The 24,269-nt window shown below is 36.5% G+C and overlaps 1 protein-coding gene across 1 annotated transcript; it reads left to right on the plus strand.

The window, feature by feature from the left end:
• The first annotated feature begins 9,332 nt into the window (after positions 1-9,332).
• Positions 9,333-10,224, plus strand: LOC129797364 (endocuticle structural glycoprotein SgAbd-5-like). Its single transcript, XM_055839828.1, has 3 exons — positions 9,333-9,624; positions 9,709-9,857; positions 9,919-10,224. Exons 1-3 carry the CDS (start codon positions 9,485-9,487, stop codon positions 10,014-10,016), a joined length of 387 nt encoding a protein of 128 aa, XP_055695803.1. The 5' UTR covers positions 9,333-9,484; the 3' UTR covers positions 10,017-10,224.
• Positions 10,225-24,269: the final 14,045 nt, after the last annotated feature.

Below are 24,269 nucleotides of genomic sequence, written 5' to 3' on the forward strand. Positions count from 1 at the left end.
TTTCATCGCGATCGGACCAACGGTGTAGAAATACATATCTGAACAGTCCTTTAATTATTAGATTTATTAAAAGTTTTGAAAAGCTCTCGAAAAATTATTTCCAAAGTAAAAAAAATATATTTTATTATTTATCAAAAAATGAATTTTTTTTTAATCAATTCAATATTTTATAATCTTTAAATTTTAACATTTTTTTGAATTATAATTTAATGTTTAATACAAGAATTGATTTTTCACCATTAATTAAAAAAAAAACTAAATTTATTGGCTCCACGAGCTGCATGGGCTTGAACAGTTCGTGGATTATAGTTGAACTTTGAGAAGGAACCAAAGTTTTGATAAAAAAAAATATTCCATACATGTTTACTGAAGGTCGTTCTATTTAGATGGATGATAGTGCAAAGGTTCTGGTGAGAAATTTCCTATCGTACGATAAAATAATTGCGGGATGTTGTATTTTCTGTGGGAATTGGTGGGTTCGGAGATGAGGGTTGGCAGGCACACCGGAGGATGCGAGTCATCGAATTGAGGCCCCTAGGGTGGCCAATACCCAGAGAGTAATAGAAAAGTACCTTTTCGGGGGTGGTGAGGGGTTGGAAAAGCGGTAGGGTTTTTCTTTCTGACAACTATGAATAAATTGCATTTTTCCCTTTTCCTGGCCGCTTCTCGCCACACATATGCTTATATTTTCTCGAGATGGTCTCCTCCTGTTTGCTCCGTGTGGGATTTATTCAATACAATTTCAACGCTGAGTGCCTCCCACATCCGACTCCTACACCCCATCCACGTCCCTTCTTCCTTGCTTTTCTGCAAGAAATTGCAAAATTGAGGGAAAAGAAGAGAAATTAAATCCCCAAGAGAATTTCGTTTTCTCTTTTGACTTTCTCCCTGGTGGCGAATGCATGATGCTTAGGCGACAGGACAGGCATTTTCAAGGGGGGGAAGGAGAGTCCACCTCGACAATTCGAACTGGTGGATTTTCTGCCATCACACAGAGCACACGAGTACGCAAAAAAAAAACTAAATCTTGGGTGCTTGATCACCCTCAAAGTTGAATTATTCTTGTTTCTCTTGGAGCTGCGGGGTGTGAGTCGACACCAGGGTCAAAGTGAATCAGCATTTGTTGTTCCGGAACGAAGCCGGAGGGGCTACTAAAACCAATCCCTATCGACCGGTCCACTCACAGGCAGCGAAATGTGGGACGATGCTCTGCTTATATATTGAGCTGAGAGATGTGCGACACACGTTTCACAGGTAAACCATCTTTGGTGTGGCGGGAGGTGGGTTAAATGTGGGTGGGAGATCCATGGTCGTCCCTCTGTTGCTTCTCTATATGTACATCCCCCGATGGCATGAAAGTACCCTTGCCACCCCTTGGTATTCCTCCGCACTCTATGTGTACTATGGCAACCGTAATAAAAAGAAATAAAAACCATAACGACCTCATTCCGTCGAACCTTTCGACTGGTTTCTCGCTCCCGCCAACGTCAAAGAATGCTCGGGGTTGTCCGCAGTATATATGGGGATGGTGTGTAGAGGGTGGAAAGTTTGGAGACAACACACGTAGGTGCTCCTGCCGTCCATCGTTGGTTCTAAAGGGAGAAAAAGGGATGCCATGGGGGAGTTGAATAATAATCCTAACAGTCTCTTAAATCAATGAAAATCTTTCTCTTTCTCAGGTTTCATATTAAAGATTAACCATGATCAGAATTTTCCTCATCTCATAAATTTTCTTATTATATCCACACGAAATTATTACTTTTGAGAGCTTTTAAATAAAGCGCAGATATGTGCAAAAATTGTGGAACTAATCTCTTTGGAAATTGAGATTACATATAACAAAATTGGCCCATGCTGCTCATGAAACTCATGAAATAATGAATAATGAAACTAATATAATAAAGCGTGCTGGTTCATCATTTTGAAACCTTTAATTTTATGATTTTATGTAAGTACAACTGGAGAGACAAATATGTATTAACTCGTTCTTTGTCTTGATTTCTCCTGAGTGTACCTACCTTGATGTTTTAGGGATGATTTTATTGAGAGTGTATTTGTGTGTTATTCTGAGGGTTAATTTCGTTGTTGGCCAGCCCTCTTTTTGTCCTTTTTTCGGTATAAGCTAGGGGAAAGGAGGATCTTTCTTGTTTCGTATTTTCCCATCTAGATTCATTCGTTCACGATCGCTTCGAGGATCAAGAAGAATTTTTGTTTTATCAGAGCTCCATCGATCGCTTTGGGTAGAGTGATTTGTGAATTTTTGTCCTACCATTTCTGTGATCGCGCGCGTGTGCTCTTTTCGTTTAATTTTGATGACTATAAAGATGATGTTTCGCATTAAACATGTACAAAACAGCAAAAACATATAAGTAATATAAAGCCATAGAAAGAAGATATGATTAAAGACACCGGGATTTTTTTTACCAAACAACTCTTACATAATTTTTACCTTTTAATAGTATTTCAATTTTTCTTCTTCATTTCTCTCTTGTGATTTATCTCCAGGCAGTGCTGTGTGTTCGTTCGTTCGTTTTTTTTTTAGCTAAACCATCTTGTCTGTCCTCCTCTGGATATTTCATGTGCACGAGGGAATTTTTGGTGTCAACAAGAAATTTACGTGAAAAATTAATCTGCATAGCTCAAAAAATTGTAATTTCTTTTTGAAAAAAAATTGTACACACTTGTGGTTTTTGGAGAGAGAAATTATGAAAATCTTCTTACGCGCATCTCATGTATGAATTACAGTGTAGCAAAGATTTACAGAGACTCCATAATTTAAAATCACCTTGAATAAAAATAACATCTTATAAATAATTTCTCATGAATTTTCATAAATTATAGCGACAACTATTTCTCAGACATCGTAAATTTTTACAATTTTGCTAAAAGTTGTGGAATTTCTTCTAAAGCTTCAAGAGCACAGTGTTGTCGCAATATGACCTCTTCGCGGAAAAATTTATCCATAGAGTCCATGGGATTTTCTAATTTGATCTTGTGCCTGGCAGCTTGCAGCGTATTATGTGAAATATATTTGTTAGCAACTGTTTAAGATGTTAAATAATAATAACGCGTGGTATTTCGGGCTCTCAATGAAGATGGGTACATCAGCGAAATGTCTCTGACCAATTCCAACCCGCAAGTGGGCAGTCTTGAAAGAACTAAAAGAGTAAATACTAAAAATTGGGGTCAAAATTTTCACATTTCACACGTTGATCATTTCTGGTTTTGGTTTTAGCAATTGACCTTTCTGCCAGATGTTTTTGTGATCTACCTCATTTACTGGGAACATTTTTTTTCACCTCCGACTAAAGTCTTCTCTTTAGCCGAAGCACCGGTAGCTCTACAATACAAAAGCACCTTACCTTTTTTTGGCGTCCCGAAACCATCAATTTTGTTTATTGTGAAGATGAGAAGTTTATCGCGTTTTTCCTCCAAGGCATCTATGCGATTCATCTTCAATTAACGATTAAATTGCATCTCTTTTGCTAACATGGCGATGTATAAAAAAAAAAATATTTGGCAATTGCAAAAGCAAGTGTATTTTTGTGCAATCCACCGTAAAAGAGATGAAATGAAAGTGAAGATGTTGCAGATTAGGTGGATAACAAAAAAAAATGTACGGGTAAGCTGACCAAGCTTACGGGAGCTGTGTTTCTTTCAGTGTACCAATATTGTGAGAGCAAACTAGAACGCAAATTAATTTAAATACGCGCAAAGTCGGGAAAAGTTGAAAAGTCCGAAAAGTCATACCCTAAGAAATCTTTAGAAGGCCATATCTCGAGAACGGATCCATAGATTTTCGAGTTTGAGCTATCGTTGGAAAGGTCTTAACCTCAACTATAATATATTAAAATATGAAGTAAATCGATAATGGCATTTTCGAAATATTCGAGTTCGAAATTTTCGAAAACTTTGTTTTTGATTTTAGCGCCTCTCGCGGTCATTTCTCGAAGTTGCAATGTTCTACACATTTGTAAGGTTTCACGAAACCTTTCATTTGCGCTTGAGTTGATCGAAATCGGACTTGTAGAACCCGAGATATGACATGATAACTTTGGAAGGCTATATCTCGAGAACGGCGACATAGATTTTCTTCATTTTTGGCATGGAGCTAGATAATATAGTCAGCTATAACATATCAAAAAATGAAGCAAATCGATAATGGCGTTTTCGAGATATTCATCGAAAACTCATCGAAAATTTTGTTTTTGATTTTTGGCCCCCTAGCGGTCACTTTTGAAACTTCGGATGTTCTAGAGAGTTGTAGGGCTTGTTGAAAGCTTTCATTTGAGCCTATGTTGATCGAAATCGGTCAAGCCGTTTTCGAGTTATGGTCGATTTTCGATGAAAAATTGTGGCGGCCATATTGACTAAACGGCTTGACCGATTTTCGAAAATGAGGTATCGTTGGAAAGGTCTTGATGGCCCCTACAACATATAAAAATTTCAGATTTTTAGCTATTACAGGGGCTGAGATATAGCGAAAACAAAATTTTGAGGTTATCCAAAATGGCGGACGGGGGGGTGGGGGGTAAAATTTGACATCATAATCGGATGTCTTCCAGTCGATATTTAAACTTTTCCGTTTACCGCAAGTCTCTATCTATTACCGTTCTCTTGCAATTTAGGGTTATACTACGGACGGACGGCCGGCCGGCCGGCCGGCCGGACGGCCGGAAAAAAAATTTTTTTGGCGCATACGTTTTTTGGAATGTGGGGACCCTAATTCGTGCTCATACCAAGTTTGAGCCCGATCTGACGACTTTCGATTTTGCTCGGTACACAAAAGCTGTGTCTGAAAGAAACACAGCTAATTCGTAGAAGTTGGTCAGGTGAAGAATATTTCATTTGTAAATTCCATCGTTTGAAAAGTATTAAAAATGTTTTGCAGACATTTTGATCAATGATAGAGAGTGTCAAAATTGTATAAATTTTTTTCTCTTTCGCCTCTGTGAGGCTTATAAAGGAGACGATAAAGTACAAATGTGGAGGAGAAAGAAGAATCATCAAGGAAGGTCATCAAATCAATCAATTCCGCCAGTTGCATAAAACTAATCAATTAATTATGCTATATCAATGGAGATGGGTCACAGACTCACATTTAATTTTACTATGATTATGCTTTTTTGTACACATTATGTCAAAATAAATTATTTAGAAAATTATTTTAAACTCGTGAGTTTTAGTATTGTTTTCATACCACAAATTGTCTTAAAGTTTAACAGTTAAGTTTAAGTTTTCTTATATACAGCGTGGCTTAAGTATTGAAGGATTTATGATTACTTACGCCACGAGCATAATTTTTTAAATATTTTGAATGTCACTATCAAAAAATCTATGACAAAATTATTCAAATAATTTCGTCACCGAATTAACAGATAGAAGACGGCAAGATGTAAGTGTGTTCTCTGGCAAGAAATGTTTTGTTTTCATCTTTTATGCTAATCCTCGGCAATTGATGTGTTAATGAGATTAGGAATACATCATGCTGTTCGATATATCGAAATAAATTATTTTTCATTTTTGATTAAAAATATTCATATAAAATTACAGTCAGGTATTGGATAACGTCGCATGGGATATACTCTTTCCACTCATTATTATGAATGGGTGAGAAGAGTATATCCCATGCGATGTTAACTAATACCTGACTGTATCATTTAATTTACACATATTAATGCTATCTTGTTATTCAAAATTAAGCAATTATAAAAGGTTTTTTAAAATTATGTTTTAATTATATTAGTTTTATTAAGACATCATGTGTTTCTAACAATGTATTAAAAAAATATGTCTACATATACAATTTGTTTTAATCCATAAAAAAGTTAATGACACTGTGTGTATAATGACGACATCGAAAAATCCTCCCCCACGGATACAATTGAAACCAATTTTCTAACTTCCATTATCTCCCTATGATTATGATGATTCTTACCAAATTTAGCTATAATCAAATAATTGTTAATATGGAAAAACAAAGATGTTTTTCCTCTTTTTTGTCCAGGTGTCGCCTAATTTGTATGAAGAAAATTATAATAATTTATTTTTTGTCACTCTGCCAACCACGAGGATGAGTAAGAAATTAAAGATTAAGAGAAAAAACCGACGTTGCGATAAAAGTCGAGGACTTCTTTTTTATTGCATCTTATATTATTTTTTAATGTGATTCATCATTTTCCATTTGATGAGGTTGGCTTGGGTCAAGTATCAGTTTCATAACTTTTATTTTTCAAAACATCGTTTTTTTTTACCAAAACTGTAAGAACCAGTAGGAAAGGTATTGTGTGAATTCACCTTTAATATGTATTTGAGTAAAGATAACAATAAGATTCATGCTACAAAAGTATATATAGCACTGAGGAGGAAACAATTTTTTTATCTACAAATTTAATAGAGAAATTCGTAAGACTTCTTGTGGTGCCAAAATGGGATTATGAAATATCTTGTGAACTTTTGCATAAATCCACCATCAATTTTTGCAGTGAATTACTCATTGAAGTCATCCTCTTCAATATTTAAAATTTCACGCTTAAGTGAAACCCCACGAAGATGTAACAATGAATAATTGGAATGAGCATGGATTTGAAAGAATTTCTTGCCGGCTGGAATGACCAAAATGTTGAAATTGAAAGTGAGAGCTCTCGCTGGAGAGGCGAAAATGACGATCGTCGAGTGGAGTCTTCTCAATTCTTTTTTTTTTCTGTCTCTCTCAAAATACCTTATGAGGATCCTCTCGAAATTAAGAGCTTTTGTAATAAAAAAATAGAGATCCTGTTGAGAAAAAATTGGAAAGAACGAGGAAGATAATTTTAAAATGGATTTTTTTGTTCAACGAACTTTTTTTTAGGACATGTGGTGCTGAAGATCTCATTGAGGTTCTGATATATTGCGTTCAAATTTCCTCTGAATTAACTTTTTGCTGCCTTAATCGCAATTTCCTCTTACCTCCAGAATATTTTTTGCTGTGGTTATTTTATGTTGTTGGTTAGTTGAAAAATTCGTTGACTTAATTATATATAGGTAGAGGTAAAGTCTTAAAAGCCTTAATAAGAAGGTAATAAAGGGAGACAAATTAATCAGAGGGGTTATTATGGTGCAACCAGAAAATATTAACCAACACTTGGTTAACAACCAACACTTGGTTACTATAACCAAATGTTGGTATTATCTTGCATTCTTTTCCATGTTTTGTGAGGCGAACTCTTTTATGGTTGTGATTTTACGGGCGAATTAGACAAAACCATACATTTCAATGTCATCTATATAATAAAAAAGGATTTCGCGTCTACATAGCTATGCATTAATAGAATCAAGAATTTGTGAAAATTTTTTATTGTTTTTGGTAAATTTTGACCACAATATGTTTTTGAATGAAAGGAACATTAGACCATATTGAATTAGTTAGAGAATATTATAATTTTTTTCAAAGAAATGTTCTAACATTTTTTACATTTAAAAAAAATTGGGGTGAATAAGATTAGTTATTTGCACCATTTAAATGGTTTCTAAATTGATTATTTGAAAAATTTGCTAAAAAATTAGATAAGATGAGATGTAGAAAAAGGTTGAACGTTGAATCTGAAGAAGATTGGGTCCTTAATCCCTTAACTCCCTTAATCCTTTAACCCTTAAGGACCGATTAAAAGTTTTCGACCTATAGATCATATTTCAAAACGCCTAATTTTTTAAAATTATTCTGTTCACCCCATTTTACGGTATTCAAATAATTAAAAATTTATTAATTTTTATAATTTGTAATTTATTTCTTGTAATTTAGCAAAAAAAAATTTTTTTGGTGCATATGTTTTTGGAGTGTGGGACCCTAATTCGTGTTCATACCAAGTTTAAGCTCGATCTGATGACTTTTTAATTTTGATCGGTACATTGCTGTCTTAAAGAAGCACATCTAAAAACCCTCAACCATGGCCTAAAAAGCACTTGGTTATTGAAAAACCATGTTTTGGTAAAAATGGTTGGTTATATTGCACTATAATACGATTTTTCGAATTTTACCAAAAGATGGTTAAAATTGTTGGTTGGCGAGTTGGTTATGGCAACTTCTGGTTGCACCATAATAACCCCTCAGGTGTAAGAATTTACTTTCTAAAGGCCTTCTCAGAAGAGATTTCTCAATTAAAATGTCTTTCTTAGCCTCTTTCGTAAAAAACGATTTAATAATATGCAAAACTTTTAAAATAATTTAAAAAAAAATTATATTTCACATTAGGATCAGCTTATAAACTTATGGCGCTTAAAGAATTAATTATTTTTTAAAACTAAAATAAATATTTCAAATTAATTTAAGAAAAAAATAATAAAACAATTCGAAGAAACGACCTTTTCAATAAACCTAATTATTATGGATGGGTCTGAGAGTATTTTGTATGTTGAGATTCCCCAGAGAGTGGCCTTCTCATGTCTTGGGTTGCACATCAACCCGCAAGTAGGCTTGTTAGATGGATTAACAAGCTTGAGATTATTTCTTAAGGAATGTCATCGTAAGATGAGCAGGTGAATCCACTCTAAGGTCATCCCGGTATCACCCTTCGTCGGTGTGACCTCTTCTCATCTTCGGTCCTGCATCAAATCAAATGAAGTGAAGCATTGCGAGACATTTGGAAATCATCTTTGACACTGTTGTAAAAAATTACCCACATTTTTTTCAACATGCAATAATTAAAATCTCACGTTCTTACCATTTTAGTTTAATTAAGTGTTTATTGTTTATTTTTTATTCATGCATGGGCTCTTTCATTAATTCTTATATAATATTTCATGGTATATGGCGTGCAAAAACTTTGTGACATTTAATGCAAGATTGCTCTTCGGGAGAATTAACTGGATTGAAGAAGAATCTTTTTTTCGCGAGGGACATAAAATTTCACTTTTTGTTGCATTAGAAATGCTGATTGCGTTGCTGGCATTTCTCTTTGTACTTAACGTACACTCTTCTACCCCATAAATGGTTGTCTTCATTTAAATCTATTGAATAGCTAAATTTTCTTACTACAATAATATTTCATAATATATTTATTATTATTGTATTTTTCTTCTGGCCTCCGGTGTCTTCTTCACCACTGTCGGCGGGCGATGAAGACAAAATTTCTTCGTTACAATGCGAGTTGTTGGTTTTTCTGTACAGCTGATACAAAGTTTTGCCTCGAAGGCGCCGAGTGTGAAGTTTTTTTTTCTTCTTCGGCTAGTAAAGAAAAAATTCACCTCCCGAAAAATTGTCTAATACTTCTGCTGTCCCACTCTTGCAAATTTTTGGTGCGTCTCTGGCGGGGGCTTTTGGGAGATGAGAAATCTTTTTTTTTCTACAGCGTAGAGGTGACGATGATGGGGTTTAATGAATTTGTTTTGGCCCACTATATAAGCCAGGTGAGATGATTAGATTTGCATCAGTTGTGATTTCTCAGGTGTTTCAGTGAGTTCTGTGGAAGACATTTGTAGGAAAAATCCTCATTAAAAAAAAATTATCATGAAGACCATTGTGTTTGCTCTATCTTGCATTGTGGCGTGTTGTTTGGCTGCCCCTCAGGGTCCCAATCCACAAGATGTGCAACTGGTGCGATATGTGAACAATCAGGATCAAGATCAGCAGGGTGGATACCAATTCACGTAATACCCATAATCCTTGGACAGTGTCCATGAAAAGGTGTTGCTGAATTAAACAAAAAAATATTTGTGATCATATTTATGCAGGTATGAGTTGAGTGATGGACAAATCCGCTCTGAGACTGGTGCCTTGAAGGATGTTGGAGAGGAACGTGTGATTATTGTGCAGGGAGCATACACATTCGTCGGCCCCGATGGACAAATCTACTGGGTTAACTACACAGCTGATGAGAACGGTTAGCACGAGACGTGATGACCCTTATTGTCCAGCAAGCTATATCAAGTGTTTCCTTCCAGGTTTCCACCCCGTGATCGGAACTGGACCCGAGGGTGGTATCAAGCCAGGCCAGGATCAAGGAATTGACCCCAACGCCCTGAAATCCCTCGTTGGCTAAACATCCTCTCCCCTTCCATCCTTATAAACCAACTCCGTCCAATTCAAAGGAGAAGACTCAAAATTAACCAGTATTTAGCTTCTTCAGTTGTTATCCCTTTAACGTGATGCTCTCAAAGGGATGTCGAGATGACACTTGTTGAAATGCAATTTTTTTCCTCCCCTTACCATCATTTTACCCAAATAAAAAAGTCCAAGTGATCTGTTAATATTGTGTTTATTTTTTTCTTTAACACAAACTGCCCTCTCTGCTTAGAGAGGTCAAAGGTTCATCCAGTTATGATCTTGTGTGGATGCGTAATTGAATCTGCAGCATCCCCTCATTGAAAGTGACCCTCAAAATTATGTGTGGTCACTTTGTGTCGTAATCTACTTTTCACCTTTGAGATCCAGTTTCACAGCATCCTCTCTGACCTTTGTCCACTCTCAACCAGGGTGACTTCCCATTCATTCCATTCAGCATAATTTCATGCATCTCTTGTGAACAATATATACAACAATAGGAGAATCTCTAGGAAGAAGAGGCATATCAAAGGGGAAGCAAAAAAAAAATGACCCACAAACTTCTTTTGATTTTATAAACCCAAACACGTATACCTTGGAAGATTACACGCGATATCTATTGAGAGAGCAAAAGAGATGCTATTCGTAAAAAATGTCAATGACTTTTGTGGTTCCTCTGAGAGATTTATTAATGATTCGATGCTTCAGGTGTTGGAACAGCCGTAGCGATTGCCTAATACACACATGATGGGCATGCTGCGAAAGTTGAGATGCTCATTGTGTCTCATCTTTAATTGACAAAGAGATGATTTCTTCTGATTACTAGGATCTATCAAATGGCAGTTGAAGAGCTAAAAAAATTGTGATATCAATCGAACTAAGTGGTCTTGCATCACCTATTGTGGGCGAGATAATCCAATAAATGCCCATAAAATACCTCATATTAATCAATCAGGATTCACCCAGAGTTTATAAAACGAATGGGAAAAAATTAATAACTTTGGTTTTGCGAAATAATTTATTGCGGAATTTTTACCAGAAAATTTTGTGAAATAATTCCCTCAGTGATAATTAATTTATAAATAATCGCTTTAAATAAGCATAAATCTTCACAAGAAGCATTTTAAAATTTTCTTGTCAATTTTTTTGTGTGTGCTACTTTTAGTGTTTTTATTGTGTGTTATTTTTTTGACCATTGGGCAGTGTTGTATACATATTATAATTGGTAATTCATGAATTGTTATTTAATATACGTGCGCGTAGTAGCTTTAGATGTCAAGTTTTGAAATTAAATGTAAATTAATTCATCACTTTGAGAAAGAATTGTAATCTGAAGAAGTATATTTCATAATTTGCTGTCATGATTTTTTTTCTTTACTTCTGAATGTGAATTAATATAGTCCATGGGAAATGTGAACAAGAGCACTCACAGGAGAACATCCTTATAAGTCTTTTCTCCGTCGAAGAGGGTATTATAGGAGGGAAGAAAGGAAAATTGGGGTTTATTGATGAAATTGCAATCTCACGTTTGGATGCAACGGTGCACCAAAAGAGGAAATCTGTCACCCTAATCGATATTCCGGGATGGATAATATAAAATTCGATGAACATCTGTTCTGCCGATCGGTTCCACGTTAATTTATGCAGGGAAGCCTCTTCCTCACCTTATTATGCAAGCAACAATGAAAGGATTAAATTTGATGTCGGTTACGGGTAAAATAAATTTAAGCCTTTCTCCTTTGCATCCATATATATCCTCTTTTTCCACATACATAAGCTGCTAGGGATGGATCATTATGCTATGTATGTATATATTAATTTTCTGTTCCGTTGCATCATTTTTAGGTTTCTTAAGCAAAGCGGATAGAGGCTTTCTAATTTTTTTTACATTATCCTATCTATAAAAAAAATATCTAATTTAACCCGGATATGCTCGCCAGGAATTGGAAAATCTCAGTTTTTAATTTTTCCTATCTTAAGGAAAAATTAAATTAAATTAGTTGTAGCAAGTTTTGTTTAAAGGTTTTTTTTTTAAAGAATTGGAGGGTTTCTTCAGCCCTTTATATTATTTCTCAAAAAGTCATCTTTGTAGCAAATCCCTTTATTCTTCCCTTGGATAGCGTCGTGGTGCCAATACAGAGTGAAGATGTAATTTGGCATTCTATTTACACTGTGTCTTGAATGGAGGGTGGTGGTAAGATGAAAAGTAAGACACAACAGCACTCGATGGTGTAAAATTCGGCACTGAATATACAAAGAGAACGGAGTTTTAGTATAGCGTATGGGTCTGTGAGGAAGGCCAGAAGAAATGGTATGGATTTGTTGGGAATGTCTGATGATGGTGGATTGAATGAGGAGGACGCAAAATAGCAAAAATAAAATCCTCGCTTTTATAACTTTGAATCTCTCTGGGAGAGGATGAAACCACCAAGGTGGGTATGGCGAAAGGGCGAAATCCTAGCGGACAATGAGATCGTAATTCACACGCTCTTGCTCGTAACTGGGGAGCGACCTGTATGTTGGGGGGACATGATGTGGGGTGCGAAAAAAGAAAATTCAATACTCTGAGAATATTTGTTCAATGGCTGAGAATGCATTTCGATGGGTGAATTTTACTATGGCAATTTTCTGACTCTGTCTCCACACTGGAACGAACATACCTCTGGCCCCGATGGTGGGATGCTGGAAATTCAATCGAAGAAATACGGGCAGCTTTTCCATTTGCCAAGCTTTCAATGGCTAACAAATTTTCACCTAAAAGAAATCACCTCATCTCCACTCCGGAGGATTCCTCAGAATACTCCCACGACTGGGATATCCCACCATATAGGATGGAGTGGAGATGAGATAAATTCTTTTGTGATTCCTTCATGGAGATTAGGTTGCGAAATGAAAGATGGGAGAATTAAGTGTGACAGCATACAAGTTGCTGGATAATGTAAGCAATTACATTTTTCAAAAAATTCTTATCATACTCAAGATGTGAATTTTGCTCGAAAAGTGAGTGTGGCATTGTATGTAGAAAAATCTGAAAATCATCCACTCTCAGTTTGCTGTCAAACGATATTTCGCAGAGTTGAAAAGAATTTTGAAAAAGAGTGATTTTGATTGTTTTTCCACCATACAAATAAAATGTCAACATGCCAGAGATGAAGAGCGAAAGACAAATAATTCCGTGACAACAATTACCCCGTTTTATGCATTTTATGCTCTTGATTTGTTCTTTCATTCCTCTCAATTGCATTGCCAAATTACTCCATGTTATATGACGGTGAACCTCTACTCAAGGGTTAGGTAACATAAAGGAGTTTTGATAGAAACGAATGAGACATTTTTTTTAATGAATGTGAAATTCAATGAGACATTTTGTACTTGAAAAGAACATTGTTCACGAATGTGGTAAAAGGAAGGACAATAAAGGATCCCAAAGTTTATTTAAGTTGGACGAGAAAAATTGAGAGAAATCTACAGAGAATTGGTAAAATACATCTGTTGCTGAAAATATTCTTCCCATGATTTTCTCTGTGAGACAAAATTTAAGTGGATGTGCATTTTTAAAAATATTATTTACTATCAAAATGTACAACGTTTGGAGTTGAATGCGATGTTTTTTTTCGTTGGTTTCTGCCCGTAAAAAGGACCAATATTAAATTTCTCAACTATTTTTCCATTTCTTCCCCACCAGACACACAAACTGTAAAGATCACTGAATGGAAAATTCACAATTCAATTGTGATGTGTGTGTTTTTTTCCCTTCGTATGGGATTTCATGGAGAGAAAGGAAAATGGAAAGAAGATGGGGAAAAATTTTGAGACAGGGGGATGAAAAGAAAATAAGCCAAATGAGGAAAATATGGAAGAAAATAGATGGTGAATTCCATTCACGATGGTACAAGGATAAACAACACATGATTTTCTATTCGACAGATTTATCTTGGGGAGGGTTGGCTTGAGAATAATGTAGATTAGCTCGCATTTAAATATGGGGTCGTAGGATGATCCGACTGAGGGTTGAAACTGGACAAAAACTTCTTGCCATTTTCCCTCAATGAAAAGTTACGAGACTACAAATTCATGTTAGTGCCGGGCTATTGTATCTATCTATACCTATCTGTATTACATTCTGTGTTACCTACATGTACATTAAAGTGCTACGAGGCTAGCTATTTCTTATATCGTGTGTGTTACTTTTAGCTCTGATTAGGGGCTAGAAGTTTCTAATCATATATATGTATATTATATATAAAAAGGGCAGAAAACTATTTTCCTATTTTTAGCTGTGATTTTTAAATACAATTTAGGAAAAGTCTAAGAATTTCCCACATTCTAAAATATTTGAGAAAATGGTTTTACAATAATTTATTTTATTACATATTTAAACAACGATGGTTGTATCGAACTTTGAACTTTTCAAAACATTGTGAAACATTAGAATAAAAAATATCCAGATTCATATTTTTTTATTTTTTAGGACATATCCAAAGGGAAACACAACCAAACCCAACTCATACGAAGAAGAAAATTCTCCTTCCCAAGAACAAGTAAGAAAACATATTCGGCGAATCAGCATAAATGGCATTGGGGTTAACCCGAAAAAGGAAGAATTCCCTCTCGCTCGGGCAAACATCTTCGGGATTCTCTGAGATATTTCGTCCTTTCTCTCTCGGTCAAGGGAGTTGAGCGTCCATTTGGGTAAGTACCAAGAGCCCCGAGGCAGGGGGTGGGTGTTGGTGTGGGTTTTGTCGGGTTCAGATGGAAAATGGTATTTCGCCCACCAGTGTGGTACGTGCAGGAGGAAAGTTTTGCATACACAGACACACCATGTGGACGAAGGCTCATTTGCATAAAACCGTCTTCAAACCACCCACTGATATATGGGTTCCGATATAAACTGGACATATAAATAACAAGGGTAGTTTATTCAGTTGGCATACCAAGTAACTTCTCACACACTCTGCATCACTCGTCCCCCCAGAAAACATAAATTCACTGACACTTGCTGTGTGTAGGAGAAAGATGTGCGTGGAGAGAAGAATCCACCATCATCTGTGTTGGTCTTCTTATACCCATTTCCCCCCATTGCACCTTAGTTTGTTTTCAGCCGATTCTATGCGGGTGAGAGGGGGTGTGGGATTTCTCGGGTAAAATGCTCCTCTAGGGGGTGGAGGAGACGGTGAATAATGACCAGAAATTACACTCAAGGTAGCTATGTCCCTTTTCTCCCGCACTTTATATCACACTCTATATATTCGGAACATAATTTATCGATGCTCTTTCATCAATTGTGCAATTGATGGAAGAGGATTCTGTGTCAGAAGGGTCAAAGGGAGGGTAATTCAAATTAATTTCAAATAAACTCCTTGTTGGTATGTTGCAATGGAAATGCGAGTGTTTTGTTGAAAACATAATAGAGCTTCAATGGTTCAATATGATAATGGAAATGTTACGTATAAGAATATATTAGTTAGAATGTAAAGGAGTTTATTCAGGCCAGTATGAAAGATGATCCTCTATCGCAGAACAATTTTAACCCATTCCATCTTGTAGAGGGTCAAAAAACATTGAAGAATCGCGAGAGAAACTCCCCAAAATCCACTGGGATCACATCGAAAAGTGCAAATAAAAATTGCAAAAAAATTCAAATATTACGACGCCATTTGACGTTTTTTTCCCTATAAAAAATGTTTCAAAACTTTTTTGTAGACTTGTCGCTCATTTTCCGTGGAGTTTTTTTCAAGTCAAAATAAATATTTATTATTTCGTTTCTGGAGTGATTTCTACATCTGAATCAGGTGATCCATAGCGAAATGAAGCTGAGGGAGGTTGATAGATCCAGCCCCTTGTAAATCAAAACAAATCTTTTTACATTTTTTTTTTGAGTCTCTTTGGCAGTGAGAATTTTAGCAAATCTTACCGAGTTGAATCCCATCCAGCGCAATATACCTGATTCAGCAGATGTAGAAATCAGTTTAGTAGTCAGTATCCGGAAACATTCGCCGGAGTCATCAAGCAAATCATGACCAGCACGGAAGACATTTCTGATATTGCTCCTGAAAGTCTCCTTCTGAGATTGGAACACTGAGCAAGTCCACAAAATCTTCATCACCGTCTTTCCATTCATCTTTCCCAAGAGCAATGACTCCCTGGAGCTGACAAAAGTGATTCTCAACTTTCATTTTGCCTCTCAGAGATCTTTTCTGCAGAATGCCCATGAGGTTTTGCTGTAGAAATTGGGACTTCCGGAAGCGAAAGATTTGCTCCGACGCATTGAAATTGAATCAATGGGCAGTGAACAGAGATTCTATGCCCTCCTCCTTGTTGCATCCGCTCTCGAGGAGGCTGAAACACCACAAGTAAGTCTCCAATTCCTGGACATAATCTCCAAATCCCTCCACACCGTGGAGATTATCAAGAAAGACATCCGGAAGTCTCATGAAATTATTCACAGCAATAAACTCCCAAAGAGTTTGTTTTCTCAGTGCTTTGAGAGTATCATTAGATGCACAGACTTCCAAGGAGCAGAAGATTTCACAGATTCAGATGTAGAAATCACTCCAGAAACGAAATAATAAACATTTATTTTGACTAGAAAAAAACTCCACGGAAAATGAGCGACAAGTCTACAAAAAAGTTTTGAAACATTTTTTATAGGGAAAAAAACGTCAAATGGCGTCGCAATATTTGAATTTTTTTACAATTTTTATTTGCACTTTTCGATGTGATCCCAGTGGATTTTGGGGAGTTTCTCTCGCGATTTTTCAATGTTTTTTGATCCTCTACAAGATGGAATGGGTTAAAATTGTTCTGCGATAGAGGATCATCTTTCATACTGGCCTGAATAAACTCCTTTATTTCAAAAATTTAAAAAGAAATCTTAAAAAAAAAGATGTCCATCATTGAAATATTTTTTAATCTTAAAAATAATAATCTCCCATAGTGTTCATATAGAGCAAAACTATGGCTTTTGGAGCTACTATTATACATATTTGAAAAGGGGAATGCAAGAGATTGGGGTTGAAAAACAACGACCCTCGTTATCTGTCTATTTGAATCAACCACACAAGAGTTTCACGGAGGTATTTTGTGTGAATTCATCTTCATACAATCTCACTCCAACTATTTTGTATTAACAACATACATAACATATATCTAGGCCATATGTTTGGGGATGAGTGCCAAGGGAGTCAGTCACGGGATGAATTTGAGAAATCAAAATATGCAGGAATATCTATAATACATATTTGAAGGAAAGAAAATCATGTGAGAAGGAAGTAAATAAAAGGAAATATAAATTCACATTTTGAAATTATTGGTAGAAATCGAAAATATAAGTACGTTTTAGAGTGGCAAAATTCATTCCTTTTGGGCCATCATGCCAACTTTTGTCCGCATGGCAGACAGATTGACGGGACGGAAAAGAAAAAGGATCGAAGAAACATTCATGGGGTGCAGAAGTGAGACTGACCAATCAGAGTGCTGTGGTCAGTATTGATCCAGACACAAAATGCCATTTCCACCCCTAATGCTCAGTCTCACCATCGTTTCAGGACTTTTTTCATCCCTCACACTGTGTCGCATCTCTCCCTCGAATTTCATGCTATATACGGTCCTCATGCAGACTTTTTTATTCCTCTTGCGCTTCCTTCTTTCAGTGTGGAGGTAAATGACTTGGGTAAACTTTTTATATCACGGAATATAAAATGTTTTTAAGAGCTCGCTCGCTGTCCTTGGACAAAGACTATCCCTCTGATTGCACCTGAATGTATATATTTTTATTTTCACGGAGTTTGCCATTTTTTTTCTTCTCCTACGAAAATACTGTTCTCTTCAATGGCTAGTGGGCACTGAATTTTGTATGTAGAAAAGATTTCATGCCATGGGAAGAAGAGATCGAGGGTGAGGAGTCTGACAGCAAAAAATTATTCCCATGAATAACAAATCGTCAGAACGTGAGTATTTTTGATAAAATTTATATGTCCTCAAGGAAATGGCGAGTACAGGATATTATGGTGTGTGTAAAAGAGCGAGAGGTGGATGGCTTTTAGAGGGTTTGTCATTAAAAATCTCTGAGGTGAATCTGAAAATATATATATCGATTTTTTAACTTTAAAATTTTTTCTTACATTTAAAAACTTATTAGTAAAAAAAGACACAAAAGCTTGGCGCTCTCAAAAAGTTTTCTTATAACGTGATTTTTTTGTCATAGAAGAAAAATAAAATTTATATATGAATTTCCTCAATAACATACCCCTACGGAAATTTTCTTTTGGAGATTTCGCTTTTTATGCTTTAGGGATTTGATTCTCTTTCTTATTCGCATTGAGAATTTTCCAATGTGGATGTGTTTCATGAATAATTCAATTGCCACCACATGTGGTCTAGTGTCCGAAATTATTCGTTCCGATGTTCTTTTTTCCCGTTAAAATTTTTTTTGAGAATTTTTCCTAAAAGATCATCAAAAGAAAACATGGAAAGATAGAATAAATTGTAAAAAAAGAAAATTAATATTTCGGAATAAAAAACTCCGAAAGGGTCATTATATATAGGGTGTGCTGGAATGATGAAGAGGACCCATCGCGTAGGGGATACAATCATCTTATTTCACTTAATTAATATTATTCGGCACGTAGCACAAGGGTTGACTCTTGGTCTCTCTGTCTCATCAAAGTCATCTCACCACTCTCTGGCAGCCATCAAATCTAATTTTATTATAACCAACCATCCAGAAGTCGCCTTCACCCTCAACTGGATCAACCTCCGTCCCCATTCACTTCCCTGTTCGCCCATTTTGACCTCCACACGTCCATTCACCCCCCAAGCATCCTTCCTCATCCTTTGAGCACCTTAGCTTCGTAATAAATGCGTCTCGTAGCATATACAAGAAGTCACCGCAAATTTTCTCCTCTTGTTATATCCGGAAGTCGCCTTCCGACAGTATGTTCCTTCTCCCCTTTACTACCAACCCCCCGGGTCCCGCTTATTAAGCGACATTATCACATTGGTGTCTGTGGTCCCGTAATTGATTCATGTCTTCCTTGCAAATGGGGAGGATGGACTTGGGTGCTTCTGCGGGAGATGTCTTCCACCCACCCAAAAGCATCAGTATGTATTCTAAAAGATTTAGCGGTGTGAGTTTAAGTTTACTGAAGGCTTTGATGCGAAACACTGCGTCTCACTTCAGTCAACTTCGACAGGGACACTTTGGAGATTAATCACCTAAATGGTCCCTTTGAGTGAAATTATTTAAATTCAATTAGGTTGATGGCGTACTTTTCAGTGGATATTCTTTGATTTATACGTTTCGTATTTTTTCCAGAATATTTAGCTCATATTTAATTTCTTTTATTTAATGCAAGCAAAATTGGCTTGAATAGTATCTGCCCAAGTACAAATTTGTTCCCCCATAGCTTACAAATGAATAAATTTAAATTCTCTTCTTATCTAAAGCTCACCATCACATCAATTTACACTGCATTTCCATGGGATGGTCTTTGAGATTTTTTTGTTGCTTTTCTTGCTATTTTGCCTTCGAATCTGTCACTATGTGTAAGAAATGGACAGATATGTTGTTGTTTTTGTCCTTTTTGGGGCAAAGGACATGAGGGAGAGATACACCCTTCTTAGAAGACATCTCTCCTATAATAATATAATATAAGTTGGAGAAACATTTGTAAAGTTGGCGCAGAGAGGACACTACAAGACACACATCTTTACGATGTGTTTTTTGTTGGGCAAGCAAGGGGGTGTTTGGAGTGAAAAATACCCCAGAAACACAAATCATAACCACCCCATTTACAACTGGAATAAAGTGGCAATAAAAAGCAGACATTCACCAACCATTTTCAACCCCTTGTTCTTTCCTCCGTCCTCGAGATGGACGATGCTCTTGAATTGTGGTGTGGGAGTTGATTAAAATTTCAATCTCAATGGCATTCACAGGGCGGATGAATTTCTTCAGGATCTTTTTTCTTGAGGTGTTTTTTTTTCTTTGTACCCTCGCTTGGTACATTGTTCAATGAGATACAATAAGGCCACGGAATTGTCTCTGTAATCACATAAAATCGCAAAAAGTGGTCAAAGTTCATTTTGCAATGCGATTCGCATGAGGAAGAGAATTTTCATGCTGAATTTTGTGTATTTCGGGGCTTCTCTTCGTGGATAAATTTCACGATGAGACCGTCACCATAAAAGGACGCTTTTTTTTCAGGGTATTCGGAACTAGGGGTGGTGTGAGGAAAAAAGATGGCAGAGTGTGAGCACGATAATAATAACACTAATAATAATAATAACTCGAAGGAAAAGAAGCATCACATTGAATCGTTATGACTCTGGCGTGTTTTTCTCACATCTTGTATACGGTTTTCATTCCTGGGGAGTGTAGGACACAAAATCCCTGTATTGCTTCTGCGGGGGCTGAGGGTATTTTCTAGAGGGGGTGGTTCGGGTGGGTGTGACAGAGGATCGATGGGGACACAGGAGAATGTATAAGATTCCATATTACAAAGCGCCTATATAATCACGAAATAAACTTTTATGCGTTTCCATTTTTTCTTCACTTCTCTTTTTTTTTCGAGGATAAAATCGTGAATTCTCTTTTTTTCGTGAGTATTCCGTTGCAACTTTATTCGTCACACATGCGACTCTCAACTTCTTATGTGTATACACACCACCATCCAATTGGTGGGCGGACGAGGAGTGGAGTACCAGGAGAAAGCTCCATGAAAAGCACCATCACCGCAAAAGAGAATGAAACGAGATATCGCAAAAAAGGGACGAAGAACAATAAAATTTCGGACGCACATCACGTATTAAAATTACCTTCGTATATGAATGTTATTTATATTTATAAGCTCTTTGGTATCCACACACCCTCCCGTTTGGAAACCACAAACCCCCGTACACGTTTCGATTTTATAGTGGGATCGTGGGCGAGGGTGATTGCAAAAAAAGGGGGAAAAGGAAAATTGGAAATCGAATATGAAAACAAGAAAAATTATTGCATGAATTTTCCACACTGAATTTTTCACAGAGCTGTTGGATATACAGAACATTCTCCCTTTGCAGATGAGAACACCAAAATGTCCTTGGTGGAAGGTGGAGCGAGATTTTTATCCACAGCAGATGTTTTTTCTGCGGCCACACCAATTACTTGCATAACAATTCTGACCATGTTCGTGCCCCATAAAATCCTATTTCACTCCACTCCATGCTGCCTTCCTTGTTTTCCCTCTACTTGGTGGCTGGTGAGCAGGAGCTCCAAGTGGGAGCTTTTGTCAATGCTTTTCTCCTTGTTAATTCTGATGAATATTTTTTGGAGTGAATTGAAATGGAACAGCACTCGAGTACAACACACACTGATCCAGCACACTGCAAGACCCTCATTGGCAAACTAAAATCCCGAACCGCTGAGTGTTTCATCCCGACGAGGGTTTTTCAACCCCCTTGTTTTCACTCTTCAATTTTTCCACGCGAATATTTAATTAGGCGAGTCTCGTTGCCAATGAGAGCTAACATGGAGAGGAGAATATTTTGAGCATATTCTTGTTGGGGAATATGGCAAAAAAGTATATGTATATGCTAGAGAGAAGATTTTTCTCTCCTATATCTACGAAATGGATCTTGGTCTATCCCTTAAACTTGTGGGTGTGTGTCCTTTTCTATTCATGACGAGAAAAATATATAAAGTGAAAAATATTGCAGACATAACGCCGTTATCCACATCGCTGGACCATGAAATCCGTTTTATATTTATTTGATATTTTGGCCAGGGGATCCACTCCTTCGGGTCTCCCGCTCAATATCCGAAAGTCACTGTCGGAAGAGGAGATTCAATTTAATATATTGTGATCATCATATCTTTCCAATATATTTTTCCCCCTTAGCTCCCTGTTTCGTGTCCTCCGATTCCTTGCGTATACTATACACATCGTTATATCTTGGAAGGAAAGACACGCAATGGTTCAATGGACCGTTAATAAATCAATAATTTGCTTCAATTTTCGAAAGAAGTATAGAAAAGGATCCCGAAAATCTGTACACTTTGTATAAGAAAAAGCAACACAATTCCTTGTTCTGAGGCGTAAATGATGTGGATAAAAATTGTTGTTTGTATCTCTCCTATCGCTCGTTTCCCTTTGTCCCTTGAAGTCTTACATCTTACCACATTATTAAATAATAAAATTGAATTAATTAAATCAGGTATCAAGTATGGTTGGTTAAATAATTTTGGAAACAAAAGTTTCTCCATTTGACTTGATTCTTGAGAATTAATTTAGATTCATATTATATAGAACTCTAGAAATACGCGAGATTTTAAACTTTATTTTATTTAGAAAACATCTGATTTTGATAAATCGTTTCGGTCTTTAACTGCTATAGAAAAGAAATGTGGAGATTTAATGGCAACTATACAGATTTATTCTGAAGATTTATACCAAAAGAAATTCAAATCCCTTTAGATGATTACGTTTATATGAACCTAATCCTCGTATTGAAATTTTGATTAAAAAAAAAGTCCTGCAAAGAATAAATCCATGGTGATAAAAAATGGGATTAAGCGTCCGCAGCGGCCATCACTGAAGAGCAATGGAGTCGACCAATAGTTTGAGGGTGCCAGAGAATGAATTGGGTGGGCGTTTGCCGTGTGAGAGTTTTTGTTGTATATATGAAAAACGAGTGAGATTTTCCCTTTAGCTGTGTCCGCGTGGTGAATTTTTTCCAATCTCTACGCACCGTTAGGGGTGGAAAAATGTAGAAGCAACCCACGAGAATCGCATGTGTAGCTCATGAGGGTGAACACTGATGCGAAAGAGGGATGAAATTTATGACGGGGTGGATGCCACAGATAATAACAATGAGGAGAGATTTCATGTGTGAACGAGATGGAATTTGTCAGTGGTGGAAAATGTATGTGGAAATTCTTCTTTTCTTAAGAATTCCTCGCTTTTCACCTTTCTTTCGTAGAGAAGGAACATTTTACTCATAAAGAAATAATTGAGATATCAATAAAGGAATTTATATTTTTCTCATTCTTTCGCACATTTTTTTCAAACTACCTTACAAGGTTTTTAGCTGTGATTCTTTTAGTTTTGCAAGATAAAGAAAATAATGTCATGAGAATTTGATTTCAGATGATGTAATTTTTCTCATCTCACAATTTTGCAATACAGTGGGACCCCAGTACAACGACCACTTGGTTATACTACTCTCGCGCATTGAAAATAATGAGTGTGAAGAGTACATCCGAGTGGTCGTTGTACTGGGATCCCACTGTAGTTGCAAGTTTTCGACGTTTCAAAAAGCAAAAAATGTAGGTATATTAATACCTATATAGAGGTACCTTTTAGCCATACATATATTAAATATAAATTTAAATTAACTTACAATAAAAGAGCATTACGGAGAGTTTCGTTAGTACAAAATATTGTCCTAATAAAATTATATTTCTCCTTTTTTCTGTGGACAAGTCTTGAATACTGTGCTGTGCACATCCTGAAAGGTATAAGTTGATGGAAAAGAGGAATTCCTGGAGAGGAGAACCAAGGCAGGAAATTCCAATTTTATTTCATTTCATATCTTTTCTATCCAACATTATACATTTTGTTGGTACTTACATCGTTGGAAACATATTTTCCCAATTTTCCACCAGCATGGGCATAAGATACATCCAGCAATGTAGTCCTTCACCCATCCCTCTCAGATAGCAATGGGGATGAAAGTCTGGTGGGTTAAGAGTGTGATGGAAGGTGGGGTTGGGGAGTATGTGATGTATTGGAGAGGCTTTCACCTTCTTCCTGACTTCATCCTCATACCCATTCAAAAGGGGCGTATAGAATGTAATATGGACATGAATTTTCACAATCCAGAATCCCTCTTTTTATCCCACATATACTTCCTCTTGGAGTAGTCCAAAGTCTTCGACGGTTGAAGGGTAAAAAGTGAAGAATTTCCCCCAAACCCACTTGGCTTTTGCTCTCCAATTCTGTGTCTCCTCATCCATTGGATAGTATCGATATCTATTGGAGAGGTATTTTTATACCGTCTTCGCATCATTGAGAGATGGAACACACACTCACAAGAAACGACCTGAGGGATGAATTCATGTTTCCGAACATTATTCCGTTTCCTTGTAATATCTTCTACTGCACAGTGAATACGGGAGGAATGGGGGAGGTATGATTGGAGGATTGGGTGGATATCTCCAACACAAAGGAATTCACTCTCTCCCCATTGCAAAAGGTATCCACCTTTA

Source organism: Lutzomyia longipalpis, chromosome 1 (assembly GCF_024334085.1).
Source record: "Lutzomyia longipalpis isolate SR_M1_2022 chromosome 1, ASM2433408v1".
NCBI lineage: Eukaryota > Metazoa > Arthropoda > Insecta > Diptera > Psychodidae > Lutzomyia > Lutzomyia longipalpis.

What these genes read in the sequence shown, in the direction of transcription:
- LOC129797364 (XM_055839828.1), top strand. Translation starts at nt 9,485, where the DNA reads ATGAAGACCATTGTGTTTGCTCTATCTTGCATTGTGGCGTGTTGTTTG. An exon ending in CAGGGTGGATACCAATTCAC is followed by an intron (nt 9,625 to 9,708) that starts GTAATACCCATA and finishes ATATTTATGCAG; the next exon opens with GTATGAGTTGAGTGATGGAC. An exon ending in CTACACAGCTGATGAGAACG is followed by an intron (nt 9,858 to 9,918) that starts GTTAGCACGAGA and finishes GTTTCCTTCCAG; the next exon opens with GTTTCCACCCCGTGATCGGA.